At 46.3% G+C, this 21,585-nt stretch overlaps 1 protein-coding gene across 3 annotated transcripts; it reads right to left on the reverse strand.

Moving 5' to 3' along the window:
* Positions 1-836: 836 nt before the first annotated feature.
* GOLPH3L (golgi phosphoprotein 3 like) lies at positions 837-20,119 on the reverse strand. Of its 3 annotated transcripts, XM_072115111.1 has the most exons (5): positions 19,969-20,119; positions 16,965-17,133; positions 5,583-5,714; positions 3,732-3,846; positions 837-3,056 (listed from the first exon to the last, which is right to left on the reverse strand). In XM_072115111.1, the coding sequence occupies exons 2-5, from the start codon at positions 17,130-17,132 to the stop codon at positions 2,629-2,631; spliced, it is 843 nt and encodes a 280-aa protein (XP_071971212.1). In that variant the 5' UTR covers position 17,133; positions 19,969-20,119; the 3' UTR covers positions 837-2,628. The 3 variants fall into 3 exon arrangements, with proteins under 3 accessions (XP_071971212.1, XP_071971213.1, XP_071971214.1); XM_072115112.1 differs by lacking the exons at positions 16,965-17,133; positions 19,969-20,119 and adding an exon at positions 7,051-7,101; XM_072115113.1 differs by lacking the exons at positions 16,965-17,133; positions 19,969-20,119 and adding an exon at positions 6,762-6,786.
* Between the last annotated feature and the right edge of the window lie 1,466 nt (positions 20,120-21,585).

The raw sequence follows: 21,585 nt of genomic DNA on the forward strand, positions 1-21,585 counted from the left end.
GTGAGTAGTATTTAATTTTGTTAAAGCATTTTATGAAGACATTCTACACGATTGGAGTGCGCGTTTCTTCTAGTGGTCCACTGTGGTGAACGGTGGAAACAATAGGAGGAATGAAAACTACATCCACGTTGGGCTATTCTTATCTGGAGAATCTGTGGATTTGTGCTGTGAGAAGAACGGAGGACAAATGAGAACAATTATTGTGAACGTTTGGAGTGAAAACCTCTGAACGTCTGGAGCTCCGGTCAGATAAGAAATCTATATATTTTTTATTTCTATCTCTTTATAGAATACCCTGCTCACTTCTAGATGTGCAGCTATATAATACCCTGCTCACTTCTAGATGTGCTGCTATAGAAAGTCCTGATAACTGCACAGACTATAAACGTCATATACCTATTTCACTGCTGATTTCTACTACTTATTACATTCTCCTAGTTCCTCCATGTGATATAAGCTGCCAGTCTAGTCACCGTATACATAGTCTATGTATATTATGCAGTGTTTATTGGATTTACTGCTAAAGTACTTGAGAAAAACACAAGGTATCATGGGAACTGTGGGCAGCCTACATTTGATTCGTTTCAGGGTAGACACAGGAAAAGGTGAGGCTCGCTCCCTTTCACTGCTGCTGAGAAAAATGTATGACAAGTGGCTTTAGTACATAACTCTGAAAAGAAAAAAAAGGACCAGCAGCAGAATCCGGGCATCTTTATGTTTTAAAAGGTGGAATTACCTAGACAATTCAGTAAAAAAAAAATAAAAAAAAAAAATCACAAAAGCGGAGTTACGTTTTAAGGTGGAAGAACAAAAAAAACAAAAAAACAGAACTCAAATTAACTCATGTCTGTAAAATATTATACAGATTTTTATTTGAAAGATACTGAAGTCATAGACGCAACAAATACATCATCACTTTGGTCCTGTATACACTCTTATCCTGTGATCCCAGACCGTACGAATCAACCACTTCCATGTTGGGCATCCGTTCAGAAGCCAAAAAGGCATAATCCAGACATAAAACACTCCATAAATAATCCTTGTGCATTGATTTCCCGTTCCACCGTAATGAAGGTTTACAAAAAGAGAAAAAAAAATTATACAGTAACATTAAATCTAATTAAAATATATATAAACAGTTACTGAAAGTAGACGTAATAATGATATAATAGATAAAAACAAAAAGCTTCACAAAAAAAAAAAATCCTCTTCCAAGAAAAAAAAAAAAAAGGAGATAAGGGCCCGTCAGCTTGAGTTCCTTCAACCCAAACTTGGTCATTTTATGGTTGAGGCAGATGTTTGATATGGTAGGGCCTCCTATGTAGCGGCTAAAAATTCAGGCCTTCTACATCTAATGCGACAGCCAACTAAGGGATTTATTCATCAAGTTTTACGAGTGGATGACAGGTTGCAAAATTTGTCTTAAATCAGACAAAAAAACAACTTTTCTACCGTCACGGTGGAGGTCATCCTAATGCCATGCAAATGTACGTTAGAGAGTTGGCCGACGAAAGAAAAATCTTCAAGTGCTCACTGGACTTAGTCGGCAGCAGTAGTACCAGGGAGGGACCCATTACAGTACTGTAGGCTTTAGTTGCCAGCAACATGAATTCAGAAGCCAGTCTGATGTCGTCAATAAGAACTTCTCCTAGAGCCGAACCCAAAAACTTGGGTGCTGTAGCACCTTGGTGACTTGATTCCGGTGTCCATTCTCGGAAAGCAACTTGATGGTGATCTAAAGCAGGGAGGTTTTATATTGTCTATCAGACTAACCTACGGGGGTGGTCCGTGTGACTCTGGTGGAGATCAACTCTTCAACCTGGTAAAAAGTTCTCCTAAAAAGATCCAAATGGTGTTGTAGGATGGGACAACCACTTGTAGTCTACTTTTTCCCGTTCTCCATTTTGTCTTCTGCTCCTCAAATCAGTAACTTTTCCTATGTTACAACAAGCTCAGACCATAAACAAATCACGAAGGTCCTGGTGTACTGCTCCGAAAGGGACATCGGTTTATTGTTTTAATCTCTTTTAAAGCTACATCGCAAATCAATGATGAGATCGAGTCAGCGTAACGGGCTAAAAACAAAAAAAGTTTAAAAAAAAATTATATATATAGATCTATGCATCATGGGTCCTATCTGTGCAACTTAGACGTATCCTTCAAAATGTTTACAGAGTTTATCATAGAAAACGTGAGACAACTACATACATACCGGTCACTGACTGGTGACGAGGCTGGCAGAGAATCCTGGACTCCGCAGCCTAGAGAAGATGGGGGGGGCCGAGCCCAAAACTAATTATCGGCACTCAAGAATTACACTAAGAGGTTTCGCCTCTTGAATAACCCTTATTTGCCAAGTTGTAAGCACTAGAGAAAACGAAAAAAATATATATATTTTATGGGAGATATGGAATCCACTGCTTCTACGTGGTTTAGTGACACATCAAGTAATGTTGCGATGTGGCTAGAAGATGGAAGGGTATCACGGAGGCAGGAGGTTCAGAGTCCATGTTGAAGCAAAGATTTCGTTCTCTACATCCCTCCTACTCCACTGAATGTCCTGGAGAACAATACGGAGTCAGTCCTAGTCCAGTTTTTATTCCCCTCCCACCACCAGCACCAAGGATCTTAAGATTTATTGAAAGCAGACAATACGGCCCAGATCATTTCCGTGCAGTTGGGTTTTGTGGCTTCTACGTCGGGATCCAAATCTAGGAGGTCCTTGGATCTATTCATGGCCATGTCATACTTTTCGTCGGGCAGTGTGGAGAAGGCGTTTTCCAGAACATCAGAAGAGTGGGCCAGTACCAGTAGGGACAGTGTCCGTTTGTCCATGCGGTGTGGATCGTTCACCCACTTGTCTAGAAGAGATTCTTGCAGTTTCTTCACCAGGCGTTGCTTCTCTGTGGTGTTGGTTACAGGGTGGGTGGTCATGTCGAAGAGCAGGAAGTTTTGTTTCTCCGTGGTCAATATTCCCTTTTCTACCAAGCTTTTGGCGATGCGTTCCCGAACGTTCCTCAGTTGGTACTGAAGCTTGAATGGGTTCCACGTTTCACCTGGTAAAATCAAGTGTCAGAAATGTTATGAAATACACAATAAAAGGACCCAACCTGGTTATCCCAAAACTTAAACGCCCCCATACATAGAAGAGAAAAGTTGGGGAATTTTTGAGAGACTTTCACAGCTGCAGGGGGCCAACCCTACTTGAATTCATCGTGTACGAACATTTGTAGCCCCAAGAAATAAGCTTTCTGGGGGCCTTCTGAAATTCTGTCTTCTCCACAATGATCTCACACAACCACTAAATGTTCCAAACTACGGTCATCTATGATCCCTGGAGTTACTCCCACAAACTTCTGGTACTGTAATCACAATTTTTGTACATGACACTAGCCCTATGAGGAAGGAGAGACAATCGTCATCATGGCCAACTGCTGATGACTATGATAATTGGAGTCTTGCTCCTTGAACATTGTTTGGTCTGGGAAACATCGGGCAGAATTTTATGGACCTGACACAGTTGAACCTTAAAGTGATACTGAAAATACAAGAGTGGCGATGTTGACCGATACAGCACCCAGGATTTACAACCATAATAATAAAGGATCTTATGTTCTCAGTTTAGTTCTGACATTCACTACCCAAGATTTCAACTCAGACAAAAATTCAGTAATTCACCCCTCACACCCACACGGCTGTAGAACACTCAACCTGAAAATACCGAGTCTTACCAGTGAGTAACTCTATCCAGCTCTGTACTGTTTCCGCAGGTTCGGTTGCCTTAATATGTTTCAGGGTCTCATCCAATAGAACGTCTCCTGTTGGGGCATCGGATTTGAGAAGGACCTGTAAAGAAATTTAACGCAAGGTCACTTTAGATTAAGACATCACATCTTGAAAAATCGGAACCATCAGCCACAATCTTAGCGGTAAGTGCTTTATGAACTATCTAGCACCCATCAAGGTGCACTCAACGCTCCATAATAAGAGTGTGACAGTAAAAATTTTAGTAAGAAGAAGCGAACTGCCTGTAGAGCGCAGAGAAAACATATTTCTGCTGCATTCAAAGCGCTCAAGAGCCTTGCGACCACCATAGACATTAGAGGAACCAGGACCATTCCTGGGGCCGTCAGCTCCACCAAGTAATCATGGGAGAAAAGCTTGGGTAAGTTATGTGCCCAATAACCCAATGATCCCTGAGCAGATAAGAGAAACCTCCAGAAGCTCCACCATCACTGCAGCACTCCACCATTATAGCCTTCATGGCAGACTGGCAACTTTAATCCAATCCGGACGACACCTTTAAATTATCCCATGGAGAGGAAAACAAATCTGTGGGCCACCACATAAAGCAAATCTGACTAGGGACAGTGCTGTACACTGCAGCAAATGTAAAATTACATTACATATGTTATCTCTATGATCGTATTGGCACAAAGAACAAAGGAAATGTCATTTGGACTGCACAGTCAAAGCTGCAAAAACCAAGCCCCTAAAAAGAAGTGTTCAAATGTACATAAAATTACAAAAGGAAAAAAAAAAAAAAAAACACTTCCGCCTACACCTTATATAGAAGATATACTGGGAAGTGCAATTCGTCCCACAGAAAACAAGCCCTCATAAGGCTCTGTGAACGTCTGCATAGACTGACAGGCGAGTCGAAACTAGGAAGTCCCCCGTTATACCGATGACAAGGGGGTGTTCTTACACTTACCCCCAGAGCTGAGAATAAAATGTTAAACTTGACACAACCCAATCAATCCCCCACTATGGGCGGTCTTGGTTCCTCAACTAATGACATTACTTATAATTCCAGCCCCTAAAGAGGAGGATGACTGAAGCCTGCTGGTCTAGGTTACCCAGGTCCAAGCTATAGTGCACTAGGGTTATGGGACTTTTTTGGGTGAGGTTGCAGTAACTAGGACAGGTGGTTGCAGAGCAGGATACTCCTCCAAGCAGAAAATATCTGTAGCCCTAATATAATACTGCACACAAAAGCAAATACCTGAGTGCACGTCACCTTACCACACCCGGGGAGATTAGCCGAGCCTTATGACAGCAGGGTGAGCTCCAGGAGCAGGAGTGGAGGTGGTAGCACTGTTTATGTCCTTTTTGGTTCTGCATCACAGGGCCAGGTGTGTGACTCCTGGAGTCCAGCCGGCTGTTGACACTCCGGATAACGTTGTATACAAAACCACTTTAAAGATTTCTCATTGTTCCAGGAAATTATTAAAAAATAATAAATCCTATGTCTTCAAATACTTCTCTAAAGGGTCTCTCTCCTGTCCTCTGACTCAAGGGACTTTGGGGGAGGCTCTACAGAATCAGCAAGGTCAATCATCAATGTATTGCCTCACATTGATAAATTCTTTCTACTTGAAGCTCACCCCGATTCGATGGCTTTTGTTAACGGGAGTCAATTTCTAAATTTTCGGGTGCTGCACCAACAGTCTTCAAAACGCTCAGGTGTCATTTTAAAATCTGTTTCTTGGGTAGCCTCGGCCCGAGCACAGTCACACATATAGCATCCATGAGGGAGGAGGATTCGTGTCTATAGTAGCCTGCAGATAAGTAGGTCTTACCCTTCTGTCCAGGAGGCGCTTCTTCCGTAGAGTAGCCGGTTCCAACACAACGCGTCCTCTAAGGGCGAGCTCGATAAGGATGCCTCCACGTAGTCCTGAGGATATGCAGTCATTCCAGAAGGATGTGTAACCCTGCACCAAAACAGGACACATCATAGTAAACAAGTCATGGGCGTACAAGTGTATCCCCATCCTAAACATTAAGACGTTAAACCTATGGATAATTTTTGTAGTCTAACTGGGCATAATACAGTGTGAGAATTGGCGATGGGGGTAAGTGAACCGTTAACTGAATTCTTGTGATATGAGGCTCCCCAAAGGAACTTTTCAGGGATATTTTAGTATTAAATAAAAAATAAAAATTCCCAGCTTGGATAGGTGGAGGTGGTCACACTGGCAGGACCCCAATCCTACCCAGCTGCACGACGTGTGGCACTCAAGTTTATGCAGTACAGTGAATGAAATAAGCACAAATTATTGACATATACCTCTTTAAAAGCAAGTTCCCTACAAAAGGGGACCCGTCACCAGGTTTTACCCCACAGGTATGCTATGACATGAATTTTATACAATTTCATATTGTATGTGACATCTCAACCGTTTACCTATAAAAAAAAAAAAAAAAAAAAAAAAAGTACCCCAAAGTTAGGGAAATATGACTCTTTACATCCAATATTTACATGAGACGAGTCAAGATTAGTGGTTGCAGGTGGAGTGTAAATTCAGGAGCCCCGATCTTTGGTTGTATAGTACTGTGCCTAGAAACAATTGTTTTGTGTCTTATTACAGATAAGAATCTCATCTTTCAGATGACATATAGTTTATGGTTCTGAGCTAGGGAACTGGACGTACAGGCACTTAAACAATAGGCGGAAACTGGATCTTTATCCTTAGCTTCCATTTTCAACTATGTGTTTAGCTGCCTGGATCTCCATTAACCTGATGTGACCCGAAAGATTAGATTAGATTTTTTCTAGGTACTCTAGAAGCAAATATCCTGAAGGGACACTTCACCTGCAACCACTAAAATTGACTCCTCATGTGAAGATGAGAGAAGAATCATATTTGCCTCACTTTGGGGGAGATTTTTTATAGGTAAACAGGTGAGATTTCACATAAAAGAGAAAATTTAGACAATTCATACGCGACCTTTAAAAATTATATTATGCAACTGAATACCATGCAGAAGTATTCTCCATAAAATTATAATTAAAAAAATAAAATTCTTCTGTCGTCTAAACAAACAATTTTCAAATCAACTTTTGCTAGTTTTTTGTTTTTTATAATTCCTTTACGGCAATGTCCTTTGATAAACATCAAAAATTGGCAAAAAAGATAATTATTATCTTTCTCCTATGTCGAGATACAATAGCGTAAAGTGACAGGCCCAAAGCCTGAGGCTAGATTTCCTGTCAGGTGCAGTGTGTCGTCATGGAGACATTGTATGCATCCAAACCATCAACTACACCATTATCTACATTCCCCTGGACTGTATAGCGACAGCCATGTGTCTATATGTGAGGACATCAATGTATAGGGAGATTCAGAGCTATACAGAGTCGCCATGACAACACTGCGCCTCACAAAACGTGTTGTCATTAGATTCTCCCTTCAGGCTTCGGGCCTACAAACCAGTGAGATCATATCACGGCAGAAAAGAAGGATATTAAAAAACAGTTTCCACATTTTTAATAAACAACATAGGACCTTATTAGATTTTATTCTGTTAAGCAGAAAATGTTTGTTATAAAAAGTGTATGGAAAGCAAGAAGGAAGCAATAAAGTAAAGTCGGGGAGGTAAAGAGTTAACGGGACAGTCCCAGTCCACACTCTTTACTATGCAAATATTGCAGTGTTAATTGTACAACCCTGCGCTATTCACATGTGCCAAGCCACCCAGATCTGTCCAGCCTGTCCCGGATGTGTCAGTCAGCAAGCAGGGAACTGGCCCGCGTCACGCCAAACATTCATCCAGCTGCTTTCCATCCGCCGCCATCACGAGATTGTGCAACGCCAAATATTACCCAGAATTCAGTTTGCATTAATCATTGATAGTCTGCGGTCTATTTAATAACATCTTAACCAGGCAGAAAGCATTGTGTCGAGCCTCCGTAATTGTTCTCTTATCCGTTCTGTATCAACGGAGGTTTTACTCGTGGTATTTTATTGGAGAGGTGCAATGTTTTTCACCCATCCATTGTTTTTTGGTACCCTGTGACCAGATTTTAACTGAAAGTCAATACAGACAGTCCCTGGGTAACATAAAGGATCGGTTCTGTAGGTTTGTTCTTTAGTTGAATTTGTATGCAAGTCAGAACTGTATAGTTTATAATTGTAACTCCAGACAAATTTTTTTTTCATCTCTGTGGCAATTGGATTTTAAAAATGTTGGATTTTCATAAGAACCAGGATTGACAATAAATCTTAATTGCAGACACCTGTGATAACGGTTGCAGCTCTTAAGTGTAGCCTGAGGGTAAAGAACAGTAAATTACCGTTTGTCCGAAGGAGTCGTCTGTAAGTCGGGTGTTCTTAAGTAGGGGACCGCCTTTACATAATATTAATTATTAATAATAAAAAATAAAACCTAGAACACACAGCAGATCAATTATTTTTAGACACTTTTTCGACTTGTGCAGTCCAGTTGCACAAAAAAAAAAAAAAACCCCTCGTCCCTCAACAACTACCCGTCTCCACTTTTTGAAAACACATTGGGGGACATTTACTATGGTGTTTCCGACAGTTTTGTGGCGCTCTCACCACATGTTCTGCTCTCAGACCTATTTATTAGCTGTCGGGGACAGAAAAAATGACTTTTTCCGTCTGCTCCGACTCTTCTCCGAAAAGGGGCGTGGCTTTGGCGGAGTGGAAACTCAGACACAATTACTATGTGTCGCAGCCCTTTTTGGGCGCTGTTAACTGGCGGAAAGTAGACCAAAAGAAAACTGGTCTAGCAGGGACTGTTGGACACATTTCTGGTGCTCGGGACAGATTTTGGTCCCAGGGACAGAAAATGGTCTCGGCGCCAGAAACGTCTCTGCACAGCTCCACAATATTAAATGTGTGTCTTCTTACTGAGAGCAGGTCGGTAACAAAGCCAATGCAGACACCGACACTTTAAGTAAATGTCCCCCATTGATCACAATCTACACCATCTCCAAAAACCTGTGCCATCATAAATTGGGCCAATGGCTCCAGCAGCACAGGGGTTACTGAAAGCAGTGTTGAAAACGTTAGTCTTGATTCATGACCTGCAGTGTCTTTTATGTGACTCGTTTCGTAAAGGGACAGTTTTCAATAAATCTGCCTAGGCCTTTGCCTCCTTTCCCTGTTCTCACCATGCTGCCCTCTACATATATAAAACGCTTCCTCTCTCACTGCTCTAGGCCGTCCACATGGCGTCTCCCACATTATCTTTCTTCTCACAGTCCATATAACTTACAGAGATATGTAGAGGGGAGGGGGCGTGAACAGGAAGAGTCATGACTCTCCTGCTACAGCCCCTCCTAAACATGTAAACAAAGTTCTTCAGAGAGTCTACAGACAGCATAAAAAGTAAGTAACAGGACTTCAGATTCACTTGATGAACATTTAGTGATTTTCCACAAGGCAATTTTAAAAGTGATCCGGTTTGGTTTTATAAGTGGGGGCCCCCAACCACCTTTTTCATGAAACTAAGGTTTAGGATCCCCAACGTTTTGACTTTATGGTCGTTGATCACTGTATTTGGTGATGGAAGTCTGCCGACTGGTCCAAAGCCCAGGTGCGCAGTATAGTCCAACTCCATACTGCTTGTCTGCCCAATGTTCAAGGTACGCATAGGGAATACTGACCTTGGTTCTTATATGCAAGGTGAGGATGCTCTGAAGTGCACTCAAAATAGCGCTCCATTTGCCCTCCAAAAACTCAGGAATGGGCGACAAGACAAAAATATTTGTGAACCAAAACCCTTGTTGCATTAAGGCATACTGACAGTCTAGGAGCCCCAAAGATGCAGACAGGTTCCCTTTAAAAGGGTACCAGGACTATTTTTTACCTATCTTTGATATCTATAATATGTTGGGTCTGGCACTTGGTACCCCCACAACCTGCCATTAAAAGCGGACGCTGCCTCTTTCAAGTGCAATACCAAGCTGAGCCACTGGACAGCACATGGTGATGTGGAGAAAGGACATCATTCATCTGAACACTGTGGTCTCTTCAGGGAGCTCATCGGCGCAAGTGCCAGGTATCAAATCCCTGCCAGTCAATGAAATAAACCCTCCCCACTCGTAAAGTTCTTGTCTGGGTGGAATTTGCGTTTCTAATTTAAATGACATCAATTTGGTGTAAAGCCAAGACATTCCTCATCCCTATTGATGCAGATGTTTTTTTTTTGCCCCATCATTTCGTTGGGATGACACACTGGGCAGGGAGGGGTTAACAGTGCAGTAATAATCACTGGCATGTCACCAGTGTCTGGCAATATACAGTAACAACCCGTTATCTGACGCGGGTGGGAGTGCCCGACAGGCGAGACGCTACTTCCGGGATGAACTCTGAGCTCACAGTGTGATAGCAAACAAAACTTACAAGAAGTAAATGAAGAACACGACCAGACCCTCCCCTTCTTGTAGGATATGAAAGTTTCTTAGATGACATTGTTTGGTGAGGACAGTGGACACCAGAGTCCTTCAGGTGGCCTTCAATTTAATCTTCTGAGGCAATAAAGACCCCTCCCAAGGGACAGATATATGAAGTGCTTTAGCCCAAATACATTTGTAGTGAAGAATAGATGGGGGTGAAGGCAAAAACTGACAACAAGATCCATGTACAACAAAGGTGCCCGCCATTGATAAGCAGGAAGACCCAAGACAGGAGATCAAACAGACTTAGGTGGGTCAAAAAGGGTCATAAATTACATGGCATCAAGGGTTAAGCCTTAGGCAGTGATGGCGAACCTATTGCACTGGTGCCAGAGGCGGCACTCAGAGCCCTTTCTGTGGGCACTCAGGCCATCACTGCAGGACAGAGTTCACCAAACAGGACCAAATCCACCAAATCTTCCTGCAGTCCCATGCAACTTAAGAGATGCTGCACTCAGTGGTATTTTAAAGTGACACGTCATTGGCTGTTTGGAACTGCAGGAAAAATGGGAAGGTGTGTACCCACCATTCTTCCTGTACTAAGAGACCCTGGAGAGAAGCTATCTGCCCTCTTTCTTTCAACTGTATTGGTAGCCTTAGGCTGCGGATACAATTGAAAGATGTTGGAAGAACACGTAGCAATAAGTTACTGCTTAAAATGCCACATTGGCACTTCATGGTAAATAAGTAGATTTTGGTTGTAGTTTGGGCACTCGGTCTCTAAAAGGTTCGCCATCACTACCTTAGGGTATGCCATAAAGGCTGGAGAGGGGTAGAAACCTTAGATATTCAAAATTACAGGAGTCTCATGAACCCATGTTGACCAATTCTGGATATTTGACCCTTTACACTAAAAGTTTGTGGCAGATACGGGACAAGATCTAATTTCCGGTGCTCCACCACGAATCGGTCGTGGTCACCCAAATTCTTGTCCTACATTTATAGTATATCAAGTCAACACGCCATAAATGTTGTGAAATCACTGTTTGGCTTGAAGTCTTCAGCGGTTCACAACAAAACTGTCTGCACATATTAACTCGTTTGCCAAGTTTTATGGTGTCACTTTCTCCACATTCACTATTGGGCCAACTCTTGCCTCTCCAAGATGAAGAGCCACAATGTGTCAGGCCAAGAGAAGTAAGGAGAAGTGGCAATGAAGTGTGAGGGGACAGCAGCAACGTGAGCCCCTATGAATGGCATAATAAGGCCTATGTGGGAGATTTATCAGCAGCGTCTGAGGTAAAACTGTTCTAGTTGCCCATGGAAACCAATCAGAGCTCAGCTTTCATTTTATAAACAGCTGTGGGAAAATGATATCTGAGCTCTGATTGGTTTTCATGAGCAATTAGAAGCGTTCTGCTCTCAGACACTTCTGATAAGTCCAGAAAGTCATAGGGGGAGATTTATGTAGATCTGGTCGTACAAGTTGTTCCAGTGATACGGATCTCACATACAATAGAAGCAGGGGAACGAGGCCAAGCCGATTATCTCCAAATCTTCACCACCCCTCAAAAAAAGCCTCCTCAGAAGACAAGGCTGTGGGAGAGTAAATTATTATATACCATATTGCCCTAGTTCTTCTCTTTGAGAATTCCTCACATGTTCCTCCTCCTCAAATTGGAGTCCTAAAAAATCTGACTTCCTACAATCCCATAGGTCTAGCTGAACCCATAAAAGGCAGGATATGGCAGTGACAGGGTTACAAGACAGGCTTCAGATGACATCCATGGAGGTCATGGGTTTCTGCATGTTGACTCAAGAAGCGAAACACACACAGACGCCTTCAACAGGAGTCACATATTCCTCTGAACCCTATGGACATATGTTGTCAATAGGACGAGCGAAGGTTTTTCCAAGCAACTCCAACATCGGCTCATCTTCCCTGAAATACAAGGACTGGGTGCTGAAGCTGAACATGACTGATGCCTCCTTCCTGCATCATCATCTGTGAAGTTAGTGACTCACGATAAATAATAATAATAATAACTCTTTATATAGCGCCTGCAGGTTACGCGGCGCTGCACAGATCTTGCCCAATCAGTCCCTGCCCCCAATGGGGCTCACAATCTAAACAACCTACCAGTGTGTTTTGGAGTGTGGGAGGAAACCGGAGGAAACCCACACAAACACAGAGAGAACAGATACATGCTCCCCCAGCTACTCCATCTAGATAAGGCACTTGGGATCACCATCCTCCCAATTACCTGGTGGTCCTGCAAGGGGGACCACTCCCAGAAACTTATCTGTGTGCTATTCAGCTGTAAAGGCAGCTGCACTATCACTCCACCATGACTCCATTGAACGCATGGTTAAAAGATGGAAAACAAGTTAACAGGATAGGGCCCAACTTGCTGGGGGTCTCTGTGTTGAACAGGGGATCCTCAGTCGGACCCTTTGACGCTCCCAGAGATGAGCGAAGCAGAGGCCACGCATGTCCGTTCTGCTCCACTCATCTCCATAGAGATGACGGCGACCCCCACCGATTAGGACAAGTTAGGCCAGGTCCTGTGGATCGGGCCCGATTTGTTTGCCGGGAAACCCCCTCTAATAACTTATTCTATAACCCTGTATATTAGTGATCAATCATCTCTAATAGGGAGTCTTTCAAGACAGGGATGCAAAGATTAAAGATAATTCCTTGTCTAATTTTCTAATTAAAAATATTCCTGTTTTGAATCTTGATTTTCTTATGCATACCTCCATGTCTCTTGCTTCTCCCCCTTATCTCATTTGTCTTTGTTGCATCTTTTTATATCTCTGCCCATGCTCTGCCCCCGCCCATCTTTTGCCCCCCCCTTCCCTCCTACTATTTGTTTCCTCCCCAAAATCTCTATACTGCCCACTCGGTTTCCCTGATGCTTATTGCTCTATGCCCCCTCAGTTTACTATGTGATATTCCCAAATCCCTAGAGGTCAGGGAGGGAGGAGCAGCTGGCACCATTCACCCTTCCCTCCAATGTAACCTCTGCCCCCCTCCATTATACAGGCAGTCCATGGGTTACGTACAAGATAGGTTCTGTAGGTTTGTTGTTAAGTTGGAACCATATACGTTATCATTGTAATCCCAGACAGAACTTTTTTGGTCTCTGTGACAATTGGATTTTAAAAATGTTGGTTTGTCATAAGAATCAGGAGTAACAATAAAGCTTCATTACAGACACCTGTGATAACTGTTACAGCTGATCATTGTAGCCTAAAGCTATATTCACACTGCCGTTGCCCGCCCGTACCGTACCGTAGCGGGCAACGGCAGTGTACGGGAGAGGAGGAGGAGGTGAGCGCAGCTCACCCCCGCCCCTCTCCATAGCAACCTATGGCGCACGGCGCCGTATTACGGGAAAAGATAAGACAGGTCCTATCTTTTTCCCGGGTACGGAACGGTACGGTGCCGCACGTGTGCTGCACCGTACCGCTCCCGTAGGGTGCCGTGCGCCCATAGAAGTGTATGGGGGACGTATATCGGCCGTATATACGTCGGCCGTATATACGTCCCCCATACGTTAGTGTGAATGCAGCCTAAGGATAAAGTACAGTAAATTACCAACATCCAGAGGTCCGTTTGTAACTAGGGGTCGTATGTAAGTCAAGTGTTCTTAAGTAGGGGACACTCCCAGATGCACAACGCTGGTCCACGGGTCAATCCCACTAAATTTCGTTTATGATCGTGAACACAAGAGAGACTATTTACTGCTGTATAAACTTTATTATACTGTTTATGCTTTTATTATGTCATAATTCCAATATCTTTCTCTATTTTATTAGCTCTTATGTCACTTCCTTCATAAGACATGAAAGGTGTACATGCCCCAAGCGTCTACGGTTATGAAACACGTAGTGGTTGTGCCTTCCCCTTTAACCAGGCCATACACGTATATACCAGGCAGAGCCCCCTCCCGCATTCTTACCTACCTGCGTCACTGCGCCTGCACAGAACAACCTCATTTTATACAAGTGACAAATGCCTTCAGCCGGTCGGACGACATTACAAGGGATGAAGCGGCAGCAGGAGGACACGTCCATATTTTACCATAATCATCAAAATTAAATTGAGATCCTAATAATAGGACAAAGTCGTTCGTTAAAGAGGTTTATAATAATCCATCTGCACAGCGAACGACTAGGACGCACTACAGAAAAAAAAAAAAACTACAGGGAATAAGCCCTGGTCGCCATATGCAGAGATGAGTCTCTGTAAGATAGTGACAAGTCCACTAGTACCCCCATAGTGACCAGACAGACGCACTGCCCCCTAGTGGCCCTTCACACATTTTACATAAAAGAAACAGCACTCCAACCCAAAAAATGAGGAACATGAAAAATATGGCCAGTGACAAAATGGAAAACGTGTCCATGAGCCACAAAAAACAAAAAAAAATTTTTTTTGCAATATAATGCAACAAGCTCTGACACTGGAGGTTCCGGGGGACCCCACTTGTCAGGTATAATAAAAAAATGTGGCCTCAAAATTGTGATAATTGGAAAACGTGGCCTTTGACATATTGAAAACACATATTTTTGCATTACAACAACAACTTGAAAAATGTAGCCCCCCCCCCCCCCTCCCAAATGGAAAATTTGGACCTGAAACAAGGACAATTTTGGAATCTTAATATCAGTAGCTCTGGAACTAAAAAACAAAATCTGACCAAGGAAATGTGGTTTTGCTGTGTAGACTAGGACAGAGTCAGCAGAGTCATTTACATACAAGAAGATACAGTAGTGGAGTACAATCAAGGTGTTTTGGGTGGTAGCCCAGAGTCCAAGCCTTCATGGCCACCCAAACCACCCACCAAGTTTTATCCCATGAAATCCTCCTACATCTGATTCTGCTCTCAATACACATGTACATAAAAGCCATTACAGGACTTTTGAAGGTCCTACAAATTTCCAGAAACTGCATATTGAATCTGCCCTTGCCTAGAGGCCACCACATCCAATCGGAGAATTTCTGGAGATGATTGGGAAGCACCTTCCCCCTCAACACTACTATGGGAGTTACAGAAAGAGCGGCAACAACTTGATGAGAGAATATCCCTTTAAACCAGGAAAATGCCCCTTTAAACATGACCTGTCACCAAGCGTAAAATGCTTAATAACATATCATCTGATTGCCACCATATTCCCAATCAATTTGGCGTTGGGTTTTTAAAAATCCGTCCACCAGTTAAAAAGATACGACCCCCCAGAAGTTTGTAACCGTTTATGTTCCCGGGGGGCATGTCTGTGTGTGATTGGTTCACTCCCTCTTGACTAGTCTGCACTGATTCACGCACAGACTTCTGGGGCCATATCCTTTGAACCGGTGGACCACCAAATTATTTAGGAGCGCAGTGCCAATGACGTGAGGGGTGTTCATGAGTGTTTTGTACTGAGAAAGTTCCCCTTTAAATTACTTTTTCCGGTGGTGCTGCTGTCGTTGTCTGTTCATTACTCCTTTAGGAGGTGCTGGGCACAGCGACCTGGTTAAAGATTAAATAATAATAACTTCTAGCAGCTGCCAGACACACCGGGTCACTGCAGCACTTACAAACCCGGATACGGAGAAGGAAGAAAACATTGCACATATCCTTAGCACTGCAATATCCAGAGTGCTTGCTTATTGGAAGCTTCGTCCATCCCCCATGCTTTACACCGCAGCTTCACCCACTTTTTATACATCTCTGTGGCCATTTCCAATAAAGCAAAACCAGAATAATTATAGGCTATAAACATAGGAAAAAGGAGACATCTACAATCTACTAGTCCTGCTGATCTGCTCTGTTACACATGCAGAGCCTGCTGGTGCAGCGCGTCGAGGCTCATTAGGTGGCATATTTGTGCAGGTCACAGATCACCTCGCCCTGCCAGACGAGGTCAAACCCACAGAGCAGGTGCCACGTTACCTCGATAAAGCAACAGGGTTGCAAAATTTCATCATATTTGACAAAAAAAAGGCAATGGGATCTAATAAACTTAAAGAAAAACTACTGTAAAAATCCATCCTGATAAACCAGGGGCACTACTCATAGATCCAGGCACCGGGACTGTGGTATCTTCTTATATTTGTTATCCACAGACTTCTTCCTTCTAAAATCAACTTTTCAAATTTTGCTCTGGGGTGGAGGGTGTTACTAGAGACCTTCCGTGCTGTAGCTTCACTGGCTGTTACACTGTACAGGAGCACTTCCCCCTGCCACTGTGCAAGGCGACATCAGGCAGTGGGAAGGGAAAAGTGCTGATGGAGCAGTTGGAGAGGCGACAGTGCAACAGCTTGTGTAAAGCTACAAGACGGGGGGCTTGTAAAAGTTGATTTTAGAAAGCGATGGATAACAAAGAAGATTCCCGGTGCCTGGATCTACTAGTAAGTGTCCCTGGTTTATCAGGATGGATTACGATAGTAGATTTAAGAACCCTATCCTGTGTATACAGCTCCAATGCAGACTGATGCAGTCTCTATACATCCCTGCAGTCCTGTTACTCCACGTCCTCTTCCCCTATTTTATGCATAGTATACCCACAGTATAAGCAAGGACGCATGACTGCAGGATCAGACTACACATGATGTGTAGTCTGTAACCATGGAGACGTTACAGACTTAATAGGAGCTGTATACTAAAAACATCAAGTTGTGCTGTGACCATGTGCATCGCAACAGAAGAGGAGCCACATACTGGTGAATACAGCTACATTACATGGTCACCTGCCACCATGATAGGACCAAGTACAGGACAACCCCTGCCTCCAGATTACCCAAAAATCAGCAGGATCTGACATTTACCTCCTTATCCTTCAGTCCCAGCAGCAGGACCTCCTCCATCAGCGTCAGCCGCATGTCCTTACAGTCTCCATCCTTCTCCTCATCTTGGTCTTTGCCGGACTCGTCTGACTCCACCCGCTTGTCCTGCGATTCTTCTCCACGTCTGTTGCGCCGATATAAGGTGGACATTCTATGTAGGGGAGGGGGATACATTAGAGTGGGTGGAGCTTAGTAAAGGGGTGGGGAATTGCGCTGACTCCTGCTGCAGCCAGGTGTCTTACAGGACAGAGGGGGGGGGAGGGGAACGCACTCCTGCTGCAGCCAGGTGTCTTACAGACAGGGGGGGGGGGGGGGTCGCTCCTGCTGCAGCCAGGTGTCTTACAGGACAGGGGGGGGGGGGGGGGGTGTCGCTCCTGCTGCAGCCAGGTGTCTTACAGGACAGAGGGGGGGGGGGGGTCGCTCCTGCTGCAGCCAGGTGTCTTACAGGACAGAGGGGGGGGGGGGGGTCGCTCCTGCTGCAGCCAGGTGTCTTACAGGACAGAGGGGGGGGGGGGGGTCGCTCCTGCTGCAGCCAGGTGTCTTACAGGACAGGGGGGGGGGGGCGCTCCTGCTGCAGCCAGGTGTCTTACAGGACAGGGGGGGGGGTCGCTCCTGCTGCAGCCAGGTGTCTTACAGGACAGAGGGGGGGGGGGGGGGCGCTCCTGCTGCAGCCAGGTATCTTACAGGACAGAGGGGGGGGGGGGCGCTCCTGCTGCAGCCAGGTGTCTTACAGGACAGAGGGGGGGGGGGGGGGGGTCGCTCCTGCTGCAGCCAGGTGTCTTACAGGACAGAGGGGGGGGGGGGTCGCTCCTGCTGCAGCCAGGTGTCTTACAGGACAGAGGGGGGGGGTCGCTCCTGCTGCAGCCAGGTGTCTTACAGGACAGAGGGGGGGGGGGTCGCTCCTGCTGCAGCCAGGTGTCTTACAGGACAGAGGGGGGGGGGGGTCGCTCCTGCTGCAGCCAGGTGTCTTACAGGACAGAGGGGGGGGGGGTCGCTCCTGCTGCAGCCAGGTGTCTTACAGGACAGAGGGGGGGGGGGGGGGGGGGTCGCTCCTGCTGCAGCCAGGTGTCTTACAGGACAGAGGGGGGGGGGGGGGGTTCTCCTGCTGCAGCCAGGTGTCTTACAGGACAGAGGGGGAGGACTAGAAGGGACATGACTAAGTTTCATATATTCCTCAGTATAACCAGTAACAAATGCAGGAACAGGTCAGAAGGAAGAGGATGTAATAGGGAGGAAGCGCTGACATGTTTTCCGTGACTTTTCTCTGCTCTTTACAATCTATAGATCTTATAATTAGGAGATTCTCTCTGCGTAACAGCAACGTGGAGCAAATGTCACCCGGCTGGAGGAGCAACATTCTAGAAGCAGGGATTACACGGATATTGTCCCATGGAAGTCCAACTACTAGCACCGCAGCAATCCGTGTGACTGTCCTCCAGAATCCTCCTGGATCCCAGGAACCTCAAGCCTGACACCTTCTTCCATCTGGTGATCCTGACTACTAGGACCCTCATCAATCCCACCAGCAAAATTAACGGCCACGTCATTACCCGGACAAGTACTGGCACCCTCAGACATCCTGCACCATCTGGACAGAACGACTCGGTCACAGGATCCTGACCACCCTCCTCAATCACAGGAGCCACAAACCTGACACCTTCACCCATCCGAGGGTCCTCAGAAATCCCAGACCTTTAACTGCTTGCACCTTACAGTCCGTAGCAGAACTACGGACTCCTGGTACACGTACCCATACTAGGAACCTGACTACTGGCACCCTCAGCGCTTAAGAAGCTTCTAGCACCCTGGATGCATGAAATTACTGGACTACAGGGGGCTGGAATACTTGCAACCTCACCGATTGCAGCCGCCTCATTACTGGCACCCTCGTCAGTCCCACCTAGGGTAACCGACTACTGGCAACCTTAGAGATCCTAGAAGCGTAGCTACTGGCCCCCTCGTAGATCCCAACCGCCGGCCCCCTCGTAGATCCCAACCGCCGGCCCCCTCGTAGATCCCAACCGCCGGCCCCCTCGTAGATCCCAACCGCCGGCCCCCTCGTAGATCCCAACCGCCGGGCCCCTCGTAGATCCCAACCGCCGGGCCCCTCGTAGATCCCAACCGCCGGGCCCCTCGTAGATCCCAACCGCCGGGCCCCCTCACAAATCCCAACCGCCGGGCCCCCTCGCAAATCCCAACCGCCGGCCCCCTCGTAGATCCCAACCGCCGGCCCCCTCGTAGATCCCAACCGCCGGCCCCCTCGTAGATCCCAACCGCCGGGCCCCTCGTAGATCCCAACCGCCGGGCCCCTCGTAGATCCCAACCGCCGGGCCCCTCGTAGATCCCAACCGCCGGCCCCCTCGTAGATCCCAACCGCCGGCCCCCTCGTAGATCCCAACCGCCGGCCCCCTCGTAGATCCCAACCGCCGGCCCCCTCGTAGATCCCAACCGCCGGGCCCCTCGTAGATCCCAACCGCCGGGCCCCCTCACAAATCCCAACCGCCGGGCCCCCTCGCAGATCCCGTCCGCCGGCCCCCTCGTAGATCCCAACCGCCGGGCCCCCTCGCAAATCCCGACCACCGGCCCCCTCGTTTATCCTGACTACTGGCACCCTCGCAGATCCCGACTGCTGGCCCCATCGTGGATCCAGACTGCCGGCCCCCTCAGCTATCCGGGTGATCTTGATCCACGGTGTCCACAGGCCGCTGATATACATATAGTGGGTGATACTAATAATATGGCTGGGGGTGGTAGTGCCATAGGTGAGGTACCTATACATTAACCCTGTGTGAGCCGGGGTGTAGGATGACACCTCTGTCATGTCCCGATGAAGGCAGTCATGTCGTGACAGATGTCAGGGGCTGCTCCCATATAACATAGGACACAGACACTAGCACACAATGCACACACGTATCACACGCCCATATACCGCTGCGGCAGCCCGTACACCGCGGTTAGGACCCTCCAGTCCTGCCCCCGCTCTTACCTTCTCCGCTCTCACTTGAGCTCCTTAAAAACTTCACTTCCTGGTATGGGACACATCAGCTCAGGGCTCACAGCGCACCTTCACGTCGCTCCGTGTCGCCACTGACGGACATCACAACGCGCCAATCACATCTCGTGTAGAAGCTAAGCCCCGCCTCCTCCTGGCGCGCATCCTGCTAGGTTTCGCTAATGCGTAGGGATGCCGTGACAGTTTAGTGGAGCCAATCAGAAAGCGAGCGAGCGGAGGCGGGACTTGCAGAAAGCCTACTACGTCATGTGATTGTGGCGCGGCGGCCATCTTTGTTCGGGGCAGCTGTTTGTGATTGCAGTAAGGGCGGAAGCTTTATGTGGTGTATATACTGTGGGGCGGATACAGGAAGTGCTGCTTATATACATACAGCACTCGTACAGCCAGGGGCTGATCCTATAGAGCAGTGGTGGCGAACCTATGGCACTGGTGCCAGAGGCGGCACTCGGAGCCCTCTCTGTGGGCACCCAGGCCATCACCCCAGCATGAAGTTCACCAGACAGAACTCCAAGAATCTTCCTGCAGAACCTTCCTATAATGATAGATGAATTTGCCCTCCTCCTTTCAACTGGGTTGGTGTCCTTGGGAGGCTGAAGGATTGAAAGTTGTCAATGAACAAGGAGAAATACATTACTGCTTAAAGTGCTGCGCTGGCACTTTGCAATAAATAAGTGGCTTTTGGTTGAAGTTTGGGCACTCAGGCTCTAAAAGGTTCGCCATCACTGCTATAGAGTAACGCACAACATATCAGTGTGCATGAGGGCTGAGGACGATTGCAAGAGCCCAGTGTATGTTGCACTCTGAATAGTCTGAATAAGGTCCAATAGACAGATGGGGGTTGTAGGTGACTTACATAGATCACCTACATAATAGAGAGTAAGAGTCAGATACACCGGTCATAATAGGAGGAAGGAGTCAGATACACCGGTCATAATAGGGGGTAGAAGTAAGATACACCGGTCATAATAGGAGGTAGGAGTCAGATACACCGGTCATAATAGGGGGTAGGAGTCAGATACACCGGTCATAATAGGGGGTAGGAGTCAGATACACCGGTCATAATAGGGGGTAGGAGTCAGATACACCGGTCATAATAGGAGGTAGGAGTCAGATACACCGGTCATAATAGGGGGTAGGAGTCAGATACACCGGTCATAATAGGGGGCAGGAGTCAGATACACCGGTCATAATAGGGGGTAGGAGTCAGATACACCGGTCATAATAGGGGGTAGAAGTAAGATACACCGGTCATAATAGGGGGCAGGAGTCAGATACACCGGTCATAATAGGGGGCAGGAGTCAGATACACCGGTCATAATAGGAGGTAGGAGTCACATACACCGGTCATAATAGGAGGTAGGAGTCAGATACACCGGTCATAATAGGGGGCAGGAGTCAGATACACCGGTCATAATAGGGGGTAGGAGTCAGATACACCGGTCATAATAGGGGGTAGGAGTCAGATACACCGGTCATAATAGGGGGTAGAAGTAAGATACACCGGTCATAATAGGGGGTAGAAGTAAGATACACCGGTCATAATAGGGGGCAGGAGTCAGATACACCGGTCATAATAGGAGGTAGGAGTCA

This window comes from Engystomops pustulosus, chromosome 7 (genome assembly GCF_040894005.1).
Source record: "Engystomops pustulosus chromosome 7, aEngPut4.maternal, whole genome shotgun sequence".
Lineage (NCBI taxonomy): Eukaryota > Metazoa > Chordata > Amphibia > Anura > Leptodactylidae > Engystomops > Engystomops pustulosus.